The sequence below is a fragment of the Rhagoletis pomonella genome, unplaced genomic scaffold (genome assembly GCF_013731165.1).
Source record: "Rhagoletis pomonella isolate Grant_MI unplaced genomic scaffold, Rhpom_1.0 Rhpom_scaffold_00002, whole genome shotgun sequence".
Taxonomy (NCBI): domain Eukaryota; kingdom Metazoa; phylum Arthropoda; class Insecta; order Diptera; family Tephritidae; genus Rhagoletis; species Rhagoletis pomonella.
In genome coordinates this window covers 103,127,249-103,143,403 of record NW_023458556.1, presented here as the reverse complement: position 1 = coordinate 103,143,403, position 16,155 = coordinate 103,127,249, and the positions used below count along the sequence as shown (strand labels likewise).

Here is a 16,155-nt window from a genome sequence, read left to right as displayed (position 1 = left end):
TTGCATAAACAAGTAATTTTTAAGCAAAAAACAAAAAAACAAAACCGATTTCAATTCCCATCTAAGAATTTAAGGTTATCGTTAATCTATTCATGATCCAATGATCGGATTTAAACCAAATTAGACCACCTGTCAGGTAACACCTGTCATTTGAAAAAGAATTATAGTAATCGGTTAACGTGGTCCAAAGTTGTGCGGCAACATACATAGATAAAAACAATAAAAAAATATACATAACATATATATATAAATATTAGGAACATATACATACATAGGATGGACTCGAACCATATAATAAATTACCACAATATTGCAGCCTTTGCTTTTTTGATGATATGTTGCTGATGATGAACTGAAAATCTTCTGAAATTGCGCAGTAAAATTTATATATTACGTTTGATTTGCTAGTGATGAATAACGGATTGTCAAAATTTTGCTAATCGAACGCGTCATGTAGACAGAACCGCCCAATTTTTCGCGTGGAACGTGATGCTCTTTCATAGAAAGTAACACTTCCGCATTTATTGAAGTTCGCATATACCCTTACTTTTATATTGACAGAAACGAATTTACAATCGTTAATGGATCCTTAAATAATCTCACAAACTTTTATACATGTTTCGGACTCTGTAAAAAATCCTGAGCCAAAGAATGTCAGCATAACCGAAGGGCCTAAAAATGTAATCCCTTCGAAATATAATTAAGTGCAAAGAAATATGTAAATATCAAGATAGATATGTATTATCGACTCTTGCCAAATGGATGAGGGGCGAATTTTAACTGGGGTAATGCATTTAACACCATATAAGGGTACATGAGGTACCCTGAACACTTTATTCTTACTAGCTTAGTCCATAAATCCTTCCAAATTACACCTTCTATTTGAATAGAAATTTAGATTTTTTTCCGACACAAATTCAATTTCATTGAGTTCGATGTATTAATTAATTGATCCCAACGGTTTTTACCCTCCTTTCCCGCCCAACGGCACGTGGGGTGCAGTCCGCATGACGTATGAAACCTTTTTTTTTTTTTGGTGCCGAGTCGTGGAAACAGGAGTTTGTTTAGTAGCGAGATCTAATACTATTCAGCTACAGAATCAAATTCATCAGCTGATTGGATATTGCTAAAGATAGTATTTCAATTATTGAGAGTGGAAATGATGATTATAGTAAAAATCGAGTCCAATATGTCAAACGTGCCGGAATGAGAGTTAAAATCTTAATATAAACAACGGAATGATTCGTTTAGTTCAGGATTAGTTTTGCATGGCTTCAAAAACAGAGGTCGAAAGTGTCTTAACACTCGAGAGGAAACATTGAAATTTATTTCAGCCAGAAGAGCCGGGCTATTAATCCAGCCTGCCATCAATTTTACGATAAATATTATACCTAGCATCTCTCTAGGACTTGCGAGTGTAGGCAACTTTATGAGCTTTAGACGACTTGTGTAAGGGGGGAGATTGTAGTCCCAGTTAAAATCACGCAGTGCAAGAAGCAAGAATTGTTTTTGAATTGATTTAATCCTTTCTGAATGAACTTGGTAGCGTGGATTCCAAACAATAGATCCGTATTCTAGTATAGGTCTAACTAAAGTGGTAAAAAATAGTTTTTGTAACATAAGGATCTTTGAACTCTTTTGACCATCGCTTTACAAATGCAAAAACGCTTTTGGCTTTATTAGCTGTAACATTAATATGAATGTTGAAATTGAGTTTGGAATCCATTGTGATACCAAGATCGACAAAATTGGATACCTGCTCCAGATTATAATTTGATATTGAATAAACAGCTGATTGAAAAGCCCTTGAAGAGAAACACATAACTTTACATTTTTTAAGGTTTAGTGGCATATAGTTTGCATTACACCAACTAACCACGTTGCCTAGATCCGCTTGTAACAAAAACCTTTCTTCGATAGAGGACAATGTTTTAAAAAGTTTCACATCATCGGCATACATTCAAATTTTTAAATATTTTATTATAGAAGAAATATCATAAATGAATATCAGGAACAGAATCGGACCAAGATGGCTTCCCTGAGGAACTCCTGAAGAAACTTTAATGATGTTGGAAGAACAATTATTAAAAATAACTCTTTGTGTTCTATCAGAGAGGTAAGAAGAGCTCCATTGAAGAAGACTGGGCTGAAAGCCAATTAGATCGAGTTTACGGATGAGTAACGAGTGACATACTTTGTCAAAAGCTTTACTGAAAGCGGTGTATATTACGTCGGTATGAGTATTTTCTCTAAAACCGTTTGAGACATGAGTTGTAAGCTCAAATAAATTAGTGATAGTAGATCTTATAGATAGCGGAGAGCTTCGCTATGCCTCGATAGTTTTCTATAGAACACCTGCTGCAGCACTGTGTTCTGTTTTGGGAAAAAATTTACAAAATCAAATATCTCCCCATCCAACCAGATAGAGACATAAACTAAACGGCATTATAAAGCCCAAATATTAATGAATACGGGAAAATTATTCAGATTCTTCAAAAACAGTTTCTCGGCCTTGAATTCCAAGGTCAAAGTTCAACTAAAAAAAATATATAAAAACAAATATCTAGCTATCGAAAATTAAAAGAGACCTAAATGAAATAGTATTTTAAACTCCAAGTATTGCTGAAAAGAGCCAAACTGTTTCGATTCGTCAAAAATAAATTCCCTATCGTGAATTCCGAGGTCAATGGTCAACTACAAAAAAAAAAAAATCTGATTTGAACATAGCTAAGTGTTTTTTTAAATCGTATTATGCGATATATCTTATATATATAATACGCGAAGGGATTTTTTGTGCAGCATAAAAGATCTGTACCGCTCGCTCGATTTTCAAAAATGAGGTGTCAAATTAAAGCGCTTGGTTTGTAGATGTGCAATAAGGTTTTACTTTTTCGAAAAGAGTTGCCACCTGATAAAAAATTGCATTCAAATAATTTAATAATCAATGCCATCAGATCCACACCGTTCGTTCGATTTTCAAAAGTGAGGTGTCAAATCAAAGGGCTCTGACTTTAGGTGTGCAATAAGGCTTAACTTTTTCGAAAGGAGTTGCCACCTTTTAAAAAATAAGTTCAAAATAATACGCGAAGGCATTTTTCGTTCCGCATAAAAGATCTGCACCGTTCGTTCGATTTTAAAAAATGGGGTGTCAAATTAAAGCGCTTGGCCTCTAGATGTGCAAACTGGTTTTTTTTTCGAAAGTTGCCACCTTTAGAATAATTGAATATAAACTATATAATAAGCAATGCCGTCATAACAGCACCGTTCGTTTGATTTTCCAAAATAAGGTGTCAAATTAAAACTCTTGGACTACAGATATGCAATAAGGTTTTACTTTTTTGAAAAGAGTTGCCACCTTTTAAAAAATTTCATTCAAATTATCTAAAAAAAATCAATTATTACAAAATGGGTATCAGTGGAAAGGGTTTTGAAAATATTTGTTTCTTAACTTAACTTTAGGAGGGTTGCCACCTGTTTACAAAATTAAATTCAATTTGAATTAAGAAAATTAATTAGGAGAAATATGTTTCAACATATGGTAACATAACGAAAGTGGCTTCAGAAGGTGGCCGTTTGAAAATAATTTGAAGAGGGTTGTCACCTTCTTGCAATGTCGAATTTAATTAACTTATCCAGAAGTTATATGAAATGTCAAAATAATGATTTGAAACGAAAGAATATTAAGAAGACTTTAGTTTGAACACACACAATATTTTTGAGGTGTTGGAAGAGGGTTGCCACCTGTTTAAAAATTAAATTCAAATTATTAAATAAGTTAAATGAATTATTAAAATATGGGTATCAATCGATGGGGGGTTGAAAAATCTTTATTTCTGAACTATATTTAGCGGAGTTGCCACATGTTTAATTAATATAATTCAACTTAATTCATCAGTTGGTTAAAATATGTATCGCAATGTTAGACGAAGAATATTTAAGAATATCTTAGCGCGAAACTACTTTTCAAAAGGGCTGTCACTTGTTTTAAAAGTCGAATTTAACTACATCTATATATATAATACGCGAAAGGACTTTTTGTTCAGGTCATCAGATCTGAACCATTCGTTGGATTTTCGAAAATGAGGTATCAAATTAAAGGGCTTGATATGTAGATGTGCAGTAGGCTTTTACCACCTTGGCCATCTTTTAAAAAATCAAGTTGAGATTATTTATAAATCAATACCATCATATCCCCATCAATATTCAAAAATGAGGTCAAATTAAAAGGCTTGGTTGCAGATGTGCAATGAGGTTTTACTTTTTGAAAAGAGTTGCCATAGGTATCAGTCGAAATGGTTATTAAAAGCTTTGCTTCTTAACTGTGAGGGTGTTGCCCCTGTTTAAAAAATCAAATTAAATTTTAATCAGGGAAATTACATAGGTAATTTACAAAATGTTCCCCCACAGGAGTCCAGACTAAAGGAGTTTAAAAAGGTAGTAATTTGAAAATGTTTTGAAAAGGGTGGCCACCTGCTTTAACAGCCGAATTTAGTTATATACAGTATTAAAATATGGGTGTTAAACGAAAGAGTGCTAAGAAATCTTCAGTTCAAACATCAAAATTTTGTTTGATAATTTGAAGAGCTGTTAAAAATTTTAAATTTAAATGAATTATTAAGTTTAATTAATTAAGTTAATAAATAAGTTAAGTTAAGTAAGTTATTAAAAGAGGTGATTTAATCGTTCATGGGTTTGAGAAGGATTTATATCTGAACTGTTTAGGAGAGTTGCCAGGTGATAAAAAAATTAAATTCAATTTAACTCTTCAGGTAATTGAATTATGTATCAAAGTATCCGACGAAAGCGCTTTAAAAGATTTCAGTTTGAAAATGCTTCGTAGAAGGTTGCCACCTGTTTGAAAAGCCTAATTTATTTAGCTTTTACACAATTTTAATGAAATATTAAAATATGAGTGGCAAAAGAAAGAGTTTTAATAAAACTTTAGTTTGAAAATATTTTTTTTTAGGGTTGCCATCTATTCGATTTTTATTTTGAGCGATAAAGTTCGGTAATTGTGTTATCAGCTGTCTCGATGAAGTCAATTGGCCCCCTCGGAGCCGCGATTTCACGCCCTTAGACTTTTTTGTGCCATGCCGTGAAGGACCGATATAATGCGAACAATCTATTAACAATTCAGGCATTTAAGGCGTAGGTCGGGCATTTCTTACGATAGAGCCAGAAACCATCAACAAGGTCTTGGAGAACTCGGTTAACAGGATGCGCTACTGCGAAAACAGTCACATGATGAAATCGGGTTCCATAACTAATGGGAATATATGTTCTTTCGAATAAACCCATAATATACCGAAAGAATTAGTTTGAGTTAATTTTTATAAATAAATAATTTTTTTGTTATGGCCATCAGATCTTTAATGTGAAGGTCATCAGATCAGCACCATCATTCTAAATGTGCATTAAGGTTTGATTTTTTGAAGTTACGACCTTTTTTTAGCGGTGCACGGTGGTTTGAATTTTGAGGAAATGAAAAACCGACGCCATTTGAGACCTCTCTTCGTTCAAAAGGGGATGGACGAATTTACTTTAAACATTTGCAATATTTATTAAGGTTTGTGAAAAGTGTTGCCATCTGTTTAAAATATTAAACTCAATTTGGCGTCTTAACGCCATGCGGTTTCACTAGTATACAAATAAATGTACATATGTACATATGTGTGGTGGGTCGTATCTATATATTTTTAATTACACAATATCACATCTATATACATATAATAAAAATTCGTCCTTGTATGTATAGATATATGCACATACACACATTTGTGTGTGTGTGCTTTTTTTCTTTTGCCTTTCGGCTCAACGCACTATGGATCGAGCTAGTACAAAGGCTGATCATAAATGCATTTTTGAAAAGTTGTAAATAACATAAGTGTTGGCTAACATTCTTTAGGGAATAAAGCGTGCTTTAATGATCCAATGATTTTTTGTGTGTTTATTTAATGAAATAAAGTGAAAATTACTTAAGAAGTTGACATATTCAAATTGTTGAAATTTTACTCGCAACGCAGTAATTTTCAGATCCCCAGTTTAGGATTTTTTTCCTAGCAAGGGCCTATTAAGAAATACGGACTTGAGTTAAATGTTGTATACAGATTTAAAATTAGCTATAAATATTTTGTCTTGAAATAACAGGTTGCAGCAATAGCTTCTGTAATAAAACACAAATTTTGTTTCGTTTTTTTTTTTAATTTCGATGAAGGATTCGAAGGTTTTCTCCGCTTGGTTATGTTTTGAATTTGAATTCATTAAGAGCACGAAAAATCCACCTACTACACGGCAAAAAAAAGTTTGCGCAGGTTTGCGCCATTTGAAGTTATGATGTTTTAAGTGACACTAAATGAGAATACGGGATTTCAGCCGCTACTAGTATCACGGGGCTTTTAACCCTATAAATAATAAATCTTCAAACATAACAAAAAAACATATATTCGAAAACTAGACAACCGCACCTTTTACCTGATGTTTCATTTGTGAGATTCTAATAATTTGCATGCATACATGCATTTACAATCAAATGGGAGTAAATAAAGATAAAAAAGTTAGCTGCCTACTTTGAAGGGTATACTTGATCGCACAATATAAGTATGTACGATTACCTGCTAGGTCCTCCATCTGCGCAAAATTAGTATTGATACCTACAATTCACACCGAACTTTTGGGTAATACGCAGTAAACTGCCCGTATCAGCATGCAGATGTTTCTTAACCATTGTGAATTCCAGGTACAAATACTAATTTTCCACAGTTCCAGCACCCACAATGGGTAGGGAATACTTCTAGAATAGGGGCGCTCGTTTTCGAAAATGAAAAAAAATTTCCGATTACCTGCTATATACTGGAACTGTGGAAAATTAGTATTGGTACGGGCAGTTTACTGCGTATTCCCCCAAAAATTCGGAGCTACATATTTAGAATAAAGAAGCTTGTTTTCGAGAAGCAATAAATTTGAAGCAATGAGTTCTTTAAATTTTCCAAAACGTACACTATTGCTTTTTTATATAGAGAACGCAAGAAATGAGTCGGCCTTATCCACATTTTTAAGGGAAAAATATGAGGTTTCGGAAGTCAACGCAGAATTTGTAATTAATGATTTAAAAAAAGTTATTAAGGCAATGTAATACGCGTTGGATTAAGGCTCAACTAAAAAGGATCGATTTCTTAAAGAAAATAGCGATTGGCTTGATAGAAAGCATTCGGTGAGTTTGCCGGTCTCCATGACTGAAGACGATGCAGCTTTCTCTACGTCTTCTACATCTTCTGGAAAGCGAGGAAGACCGTATACCTCCTATGAAATTTCTTCAGAACCAAGAAAAGGTGCAAAAACACTACACTTTTGAGAGAATACGGATTTGAGCACATATATGAAGCATAATTGCAAGGACTGTGATCTATGGGTGAAAGAGTTTATTTAATGTTTATTTAATGTATTCAGGAAGGATAGAGATCCGGTGAAGACTGGCCACTGGTGGTGTCCTAATCGCCTTAAAGCGCTGTATCCGCTCGTCGTTACATCAATTAGGGAATCTAGATACTCTCATAGATCAAATTTGTGTTTGTGTTCATGGATCGCTTGGAAAATTATTCATTTGCACATCCTATATCCCGCCTAATAGTACGGACTATCTATACAGCTGTCATGTTGAGAATATCGTCGATCTTTGTGAGCAGAATCCTGACTCTTCGTTTTGCATTCTTGGCGATTTCAATCTTGCAGATATAGTCTGGTCCGACCTACAAAGAAATGGTTTCCTGACTCCAACACACGTAAACAGGACGTACGAGATAAATTTTCTGGATAGCCTGCTTAGTTTAAACTTAATTCAAATTAATTCATTATCTAATAAGTTGTCTAAAATTCTTGACCTTGTCTTTGTTGATGAAAATTCAATATTTAACTTAGAGGAATGCAGTTTTCCGGTTAGTAAAACTGATATGCATCATGTGCCCATAATTATTTACTTGGAAATGTTTGATAATTTCACTGCACGGAATATAACGTCTGGGTTCTTTAACTTCCGCGATGCTAACTTTCAGGCTTTCGATATTGCCTTGTCTGAAATCAACTGGCACTCTGTTTTTATTTTTAAGATCGTCTCAGAGTGTTTTGATTCTTTTGTGTGCACACTGAATAATCTTTTTTCTAAATATCTTCCGCTGCTGCCGCCTAGGATTCATAGATTACCCTGGTACACAAGTAGACTCAAGAATCTTAAAAACAAAAGAAACAAGTATTATAAACTACATAAAAGTCAGCTCGATAATGTTAATCTCAAGGCTAAATATATCTCTTTCATGAGACAATTTAACATCTTGGATAAATTTCTTTATAACAAGTATATTAGTAAATTTGAGTCTGATTTGAAGGAAAATCCCAAAGCCTTCTGGAGCTTCATCCGTTCCAAATCGGGCTCCTCAAATATACCTTCCTGTATGTACTATAATGGTAAGTGTTCTGAGTCGATTAGTGATACTGTCGAATTTTTCGCTGAGGTTTTTAAATCAAATTTTGTCGTTGATGACAACTCCCCCAGGTTTCCAGTTAACTCTTGTCCTCCACAAGGTTTAGACTTTGGATCGATGTCTTTGACAGAATCTGACATTATCAGAGGCATATTCTCTCTTAAAAAGTCTTTTAAATGTGATTCCGACGGTATTTGTCCCTTTTTCCTCAAGCAATGTCATTCCTCCGTTTGTGTTCCACTGTGTATGATCTTCAATCTCTCTCTTCGTTCAGGTGTTTTCATCGAGCGCTGGAAAGCAGCGTCCATCACTCCCATCTTCAAGTCAGGTCGTAGGAATGATGTTTCTAATTACAGACCCATATCTAAATTAACTATTTCCTCCAAGCTTTTTGAGAAGGTGGTAATGGAGAAACTATCTTTTGCCCTAAAAAGTATCGTGAATCCTCGTCAGCATGGTTTTGCCGGTGGTCGTTCTACCGTAACGAACATCGCTGTTTTTTCTGAATTTTGTATATCTGCGTTCAGAAATGGGTCCCAAGTGGACAGCATCTATACAGATTTCTCCAAGGCGTTTGATAAGGTATCACATTCAATTTTGCTTCGTAAATTAAGAAGCATTGGTTTCCATTCGGTTTTCTTAAATTGGTTAAAGTCATATCTTACAAATAGAACACTGTTTGTTGAAATTGAAAACTGCAGGTCTTCTCAATTTGCCGCTACTTCGGGGGTGCCCCAAGGCAGTGTGCTTGGTCCGCTGTTGTTCGTCCTGTTTATTAATGATATCGGGTCCTGTTTCAATAACTCTGATTATCTGCTGTATGCCGATGATCTGAAACTGATTCGTAAAATCAATTGTGTCTCCGATTCGCGGTTACTTCAAGAAGATCTGTTTAATCTCGAAGTATGGTGCCAAAAAAATATGTTATCCCTCAATATAAAGAAATGCTTCCATATGACCCTCGCTAAAACATCTAAAATTTTTCTAACTAACTATTATATTTCAAATGTACAACTCGCTTCTGTTAATGACTTTGTTGATCTTGGTGTCGTTTTTGACTCTGGGTTCACCTTTGTTAATCACATATGCCATATTCTTCCGAAGGCTTACAGGAACCTAGCTTTTATGCGAAGGCATGCGAAGGATTTTAAGGATCCCTATACAAGGAAATCTCTCTTTAACTCTCTTGTTCGTTCAAAGCTTGAATATGCCTCGGTTATCTGGAGCCCTATATATAATTGCCACGCACTTCGTATCGAACGTGTCCAGAGAAAATTTATTCGGTTTGCCCTTCAGCCGCTTCGATTCTCTGACCCTCTTCCGCCCTATATAGCTCGTTGCAAGCTTATAGATTTAAACTCTCTTGAGTGTAGAAGACATGTCCATTCCCTTATGTTTGTTTATGACCTGATTTCTGGCGTCATTGATTGTCCGGAATTACTTGTGCATATCGGTTTCAATGTCCCGAGCAGAATATTGCGGTTTGTCCCGCCGTTTTATGTTATCCCTGCTAAAGCTAATTATTGGGCTCAATCCCCGATTTGGAGGGCTCTCACTGAACTTAATGCAATTTCAAAAAATTCAAATATTGAATTTTCTATTAGTAGGCAGTCTTTTAGAAGTTTAATTGAATCTGTGTACTCCTAGTGTAGTTCTTAATTTTTTACCTATTAATTTTATTCTAGTCAGTAAGATTCTTTGTAATCATAGACTCCTTAAACACTGAATTGAATTGAAAAGAGTTGAAGCTGATATTGTGGAAGCTATAAGGACGGCAGATACCGAAAAAAAGAAAACTGTCTTAGAATCGTTTAAGTCATGTAATGCGATTAAAACCGCAAATAAATGAAGCATTTTGATAAATGTATTTTTAATATGTAAAACATATACTATTTTAAGTCAATAATTTTTAGAAAACGATAAGCTTTTTTCAAAGCTCAATTTGGTATTCTATTGAAAATTTGTTTTATTAGGGTGTTTTTATATACTTTTCTTATGGCACCTACTGTAATGCAATATCTCAATAATTTTTTTTTTTAAATATATTTTTTTTTAAATAAAGGGTGACCTATTTAAAAAAATATATATATCTGAAATAATATTTTATAAAAACTATCGTTTAACACCAATACTAAAATATCTTCTACCCATTTAATCAGAAAGTGTACTCTTTTTGTTTTCTAAGTCCACATATGAGTCTATATCTCGGGTACCAAATGAGATACAAAAATTAAAAATTCATGGTTTAAATTTACGTGGTTTACACTATCTACACGCATTTTATGATCGTAACTTTGAAAACAAAAAAGTTACAGATTTTTGATCAGCAAATGCATCATATTGCCCATAGTGCACCGCACTAAAAACCCACACCTGCTCCGATTCCCTCGCTCCGTGGAACTACCGTTATGTATTATTCGCGGAGGGGTAGCGGCCTATTGCCTTTCAATGAAAACCTGCGTATTTGTTCCGCACTAAGCAATTTAGTTAAAATGGTGTTTGCCATATTGCAAACAACGGACCAGTTTTCGTCTGACTCAAGCATAGTATCCACTAGGTTTTCAACCGTAAGTGGCCTCTCCACCTTCATGCTCGAGTCATCCCTTCCGATTGCGAACCTCGGACAGACGAAAAAACAGTGTTCAGCGTCTTCAATAACGTCATTTGCACAGAAGGTGCAGTAATGATCGTATTCGTGTTTGAATTTATACAAGTAAGATTTAAAACAACCATGTCCCGTCAGTATTCACTGTGGTTTCAGCCACCTCTCTGGCCAAAATGTCAATAGGGCAGAGCCTAGATATTACATGCGCTGCTTCCTCCGACGTTGTTCGGAACGCGCTACACACTCTTACAGCGCAGAGTCGGTACAATGATCTTGTCTCTCGTGCGTATGAAGCTTTCTCGAGCGCAACTGACCAGATAGATACACCATAGAGGAGACTATTTACTTCGCACCACTCCTGCGTACAGCTGTCTGCTTTGTTGCCTAGGTCCCCCCGTGTTCACCATAAGTCTTGATAGAGCCGCTGCAACTTTTTCTGCTTTCTCTACTGCATATTCTACGTATGTCTTAAATGTCAGTCTAGCATCGAACATAATTCCTAGGTATTTAAGAGCAGCTTTTGAGACAATTACATGTCTCCCCACTCTAATGGTGACTGCTTCGCGCACTTTTATACTGCTTATTAGCACTGCCTCGGTTTTTTGTTGCGCTAATGGTAATGGCCGTTTTCTCATCTAACCTTTAGATTACCGGCCACTTTATCGTCTCGATATACCGGTTTTCGTTTTCTCATCAGCGCATTCATTTCTCACCCGATGCAACCTTTAAATATTTGTTCCCAACTTTAAATTTTGGTTTGGTTTTGGTTCATGAGTCAGATATATTAGATATTTCAATCAACGTTTTGGTTTTTGCTAACAGTTGCTCTTGCTCTATATTTGCTTATGTTGCATTGCCAACCTTTGAAATTTTATGACGAATGTAGTGAAGTTTCACTCTCGCGTTGCCGTAATTACGGTAATTACGGAATAACAAATTTATTTTTACCGGTAATATAAGAAAACGAAAATACTTTTCAAGTAAGGAACAATTTATCTGCCCTGTTAGTAAAGGCAACTTTACTGCTTTCATTAGAAAACGGCCCTAAGTCTAACAATATATTGTTATGCATCGTTTTATCGGCCGCTGTGGTGTAGTGGTAAGCAGTGTGCGCTTCCACTCATCAGCACCTGGGTTCAAGCCCTGGTCAAAGCAACATCGCAAAAAAAAATATAGAAAAAGGTTTTTTCTTAACAGTGGTCGTCCCTCGGCAGGCAATGGCAAACCTCCGAGTGTATTTCTGCCATGAAAAACAGCTTCTCATAAAAATACAATCGCCGTTCGGAGTCGGCGTAAAACTGTAGGTCCCTCCGCTTTGTGTGACAACATCAAGGCGCACGCCACAAGTCGGAGGAGAAGCTCGGCCAAACACTAGCATATGTGTAAGCGGCAATCTATTATATTATTATTATCGTTTTAAAGGTCTATAAATCCTCTTTTCAAAACTTGTTCGATTTTTAAAAGTCAAGCTGTTAATATATACATAAGTTAATATACATATGATGAGAATTAATACAGGAACATAAGATTAATGCACAAGGAGAATAACAATAACGCAGAAAAACAAAAAACAGCACTGGTTGTTTTGTTATTTTATTTGCACATTTTTTATAAAAATATTGTCCATACTAAAACAAAACCGAATTTCATTCCTGCACACATCACATTTCCAAATTTGGTGTAAAACTTTCATCAATACATATGTATATGTACATACATACAACCTACAATACAAGTATTTACTCGTACAGTGAATTTGGTTTCAGTTATTTAATACTAACTTTTAAAAATTTACCTGCCACAGCGTCATCTATTATCAAATAATTGAAGATAATCAAATAATTAAAAACAATCAAATAATTTAAAATAATCAAACAATAAAAAATAATCAAAAAATTACAAAAATTATTGGATTAATTTTGATTATTTGATTATTTTTAATTATTTGATTACTTTTAATTATATTATTATTTTTTTAATGGTAATTAATCATGACTATTTTTTATTATTTTTAATAATTAATTATTAATTGTTGCGTTATGTATGAAAGTTAAAATAATCATTAAAATTAAATCATCATATAAATTTAATTGTAAAAAAAATATGATACTAATTGTAATCAAAATAACAGCTCTGATGGCTGCGAAGTTAGTGCGCATTAGGAATGTTAATCCCGGGATCCCGGGGTCGTAGGATCCCGGTCTTTTCAAGTCCCGAAAATCCCGGGATTATTTGCCTAGGGACGGGTAGGTATTGAAAATACGCTTTTATAATTTTATCATTGAATATCCTAAGAATTTTGCAATTCTTACTTTTGAAAAAATTATATGTTAAGGACTAACTTTATTAGCTTAAAAAATTAAATAGATTAAAGGGGCATTTTCAATTCCTATTTGTCGTTGTGAACCCAAAAAAATTATTTCATTTGGTACCCATATTTGGTTTTACATTGCACTGAATTTTTTAAATAAATATTGGAATTAATCATATCTTTGAAATTATAGACTTTAAAAAAAAAATCATGACGTCAGAGAAATGCCCATTTATATGCAGTTAATTATATGTAATACGAGGTAGACTTTTATAAAGAAATGTAAATTTTGAATAAACAAAAGGAATATAGACCAAACTGGTTGAATTAAGGCGCTTCATTTATTTCTGTCACTAGTATTATGAACTTCTTTCAACCAGAAAGACTTAATTTTTTTGCATCGAGCTTTTTTCGACATACCTTAAATTACTTTATCATATATGAGCACGCCAAAGTTTTATTAAATGCATATAAATTTAATTACTGTCTTTCGTTTTGTTACTTGTGAAATAATTTTCACTTTAAATAAAAAAGTACGTTCCAAACCCATTTACTTATTATTTATTATATGGTAGGAGAGCTTCTCAAACCATATTGATGCAATTTTTTCATCTTAAGTTGTTGAAAAATAATAAATATCTAAGTCCCGGGACTGATCCCGGGATCCCGGGATTGAACCAACGACATCCCGAAAATCCCGGGATCGTAAAAATCCAAAAAATTAACATCCCTACTGCGCATACATCTGATAGGAGCCGGAGGAGTATACAAAAATTTACATTTAAAAAGTATCCATTGTTTTAGTTTAATTTTGTAAGTAATACAATAGTGCTTTTTTCTTCTTTATTACATAATATTTCAGATCACCCCCAAAGCAGAAAATACTCTGGATCAAGAGGCAGGACCTAGTACTTCAAAGCAAACAATTATCGTTTCAAGAGCAGCTGAAGACACCCCACTCCTCGGTAATATACGTTCATAGCAGGAAGAACATTGGATATAAGTATAAATTAAGAATAGAACTACTTTAAATGGTTTTTTTTTCAATTCAATTACAATGTTCTGATGTAGATTATGTAAATACAGTTTATATAAGTATTTAAACCACTTTTGTTTTTCTGTATTTTTAAAAGCAGTAAAGGTTATATTTTTAATAAATAAATAAATACAAATCAAATAAATTTAGTATGAAAACCCCAGGTGCTGTAGTCATATATTTCACCAAAACGGGCCAACATCTTGCCTTCCTTATATCAAATTCAATGGCATGACCGTCAAATAAGTAAAAAAAAAATTTAATAATCTGCCTTAACCTGAGTTTCACCCGAAAAAAATTCGTCCGCAAATTTTTCATCCGCCCATAGTAAATACATGGAAACGAAAAGTGAAAAGTGAACAGGTTCGGGGAAAATTAAACTCATGATAAGACTGATTATTAACGAGAAGAAATTTTTGGCGAGATTTGTCGAAAAATGAAGTGATTTCGACAATTTTCTCTTTGCGACTGCGATTGAAACGTCAAATGTATAACATAATCAGCCTTGTCAAGAGTTGCATTTTCCCCGAACCGGTTCACATTTTAACCGACTTCCAAAAAAGGAGGAGGTTATCAGTTCGTCGGAATATTTTTTTTTTTTTTTATGTATGTTACCGCATAACTTTGAATCACGTCAACCGATTTCGATAATTCTTTTTGCATCGGAAAGGTAGTGTCTTAGAGGTGGTCCCATACTAATCCGATCATTGGATCATGAAATATATATATATATATATATATTTATATAAGAATTGAAGTCGGTTTTGTTTTTTGCTTAAAAATTACTTGTCACTTTTGGTTTCCATGTATTTACTATTGGCGGAATAAAATTTTCGGGTGAACTTGTTTTCGGGCGAAACTCAGGATAAGGCAGAATATTTATATAAAAAAAAATCTGCCTTATCATGAGTTTAATTTTCCCCGAACCGGTTCACTTTTCACTTTTGTTTTCTATGTATTTACTGTGGGCGGATGAACAATTTTCGGGTGATTTTTTTCGGGCGAAACTCAGGATGAGGCAGAATGATTTGTTTGCATATTTTTATGGTTTTTAGCATAGTCTGCTGTAAATAGAGCTACAATTGGTTGTTACTTCTACCTTGCTGAATACCATGATGAAATTATAAACAGGTGAAGTAATAAAACCACTTTCTCGCTTTATTTTCTTAATTTTCTTGACAGTCGGCTATCTTATAGACATTTCTTCAAGCCAATTTTAAAAAAGATAGTGTCAAATATTTCTTCTCGCTCTTATTACCACACCTGGTATAATTTCACCAAGGCTCAACACCACAATAACAAAAATTAACGGCCATATTTTTGACACTCCTAATATGTCGGAATAAGGCGGAATAACAATATTCACGGGATAGAGGAGAATTAGTCAGAATAAGTCTATTATTGTCGCATAGAATACAACTTAATAAGGTGTTATAAGAAAGTCATAATAGTAATTCTGGGGAATAACTACTCGGTCTGAATCGGGCGAATAAGATAGATATTTCATGTTATGGCCTATTTCCACCAAACGCTTAATTGCAGTTACACTGGCAATCGAAAGTGAGTGCATGGTGTATCTTGTTTGATATTTGCAATGTTTTTTAATTTAATTTTTTTAATAAAAATATGGTTCCTACTTAGATCGAAACCACATAAGTCAAACTTTCAAACTTTATACAAAACGTAGAAAAATTCAACATATTTTCATCTAAATTTTGAACTTTTTAAT

At 34.0% G+C, this 16,155-nt stretch overlaps 1 protein-coding gene across 1 annotated transcript in view; it reads left to right on the top strand.

Annotated features, from left to right (window-relative positions):
• Window positions 1–14,516, top strand: part of LOC118734282 (autophagy-related protein 9B-like) — a 37,931-nt gene extending 23,415 nt beyond the window's left edge. The window contains exon 5 of the mRNA XM_036463993.1: window positions 14,253–14,516. Within this exon, the coding sequence (XP_036319886.1) occupies window positions 14,253–14,372 (120 nt within the window). The 3' untranslated portion in view covers window positions 14,373–14,516. The remainder of the gene's footprint in view (window positions 1–14,252) is intronic.
• Window positions 14,517–16,155: the final 1,639 nt, after the last annotated feature.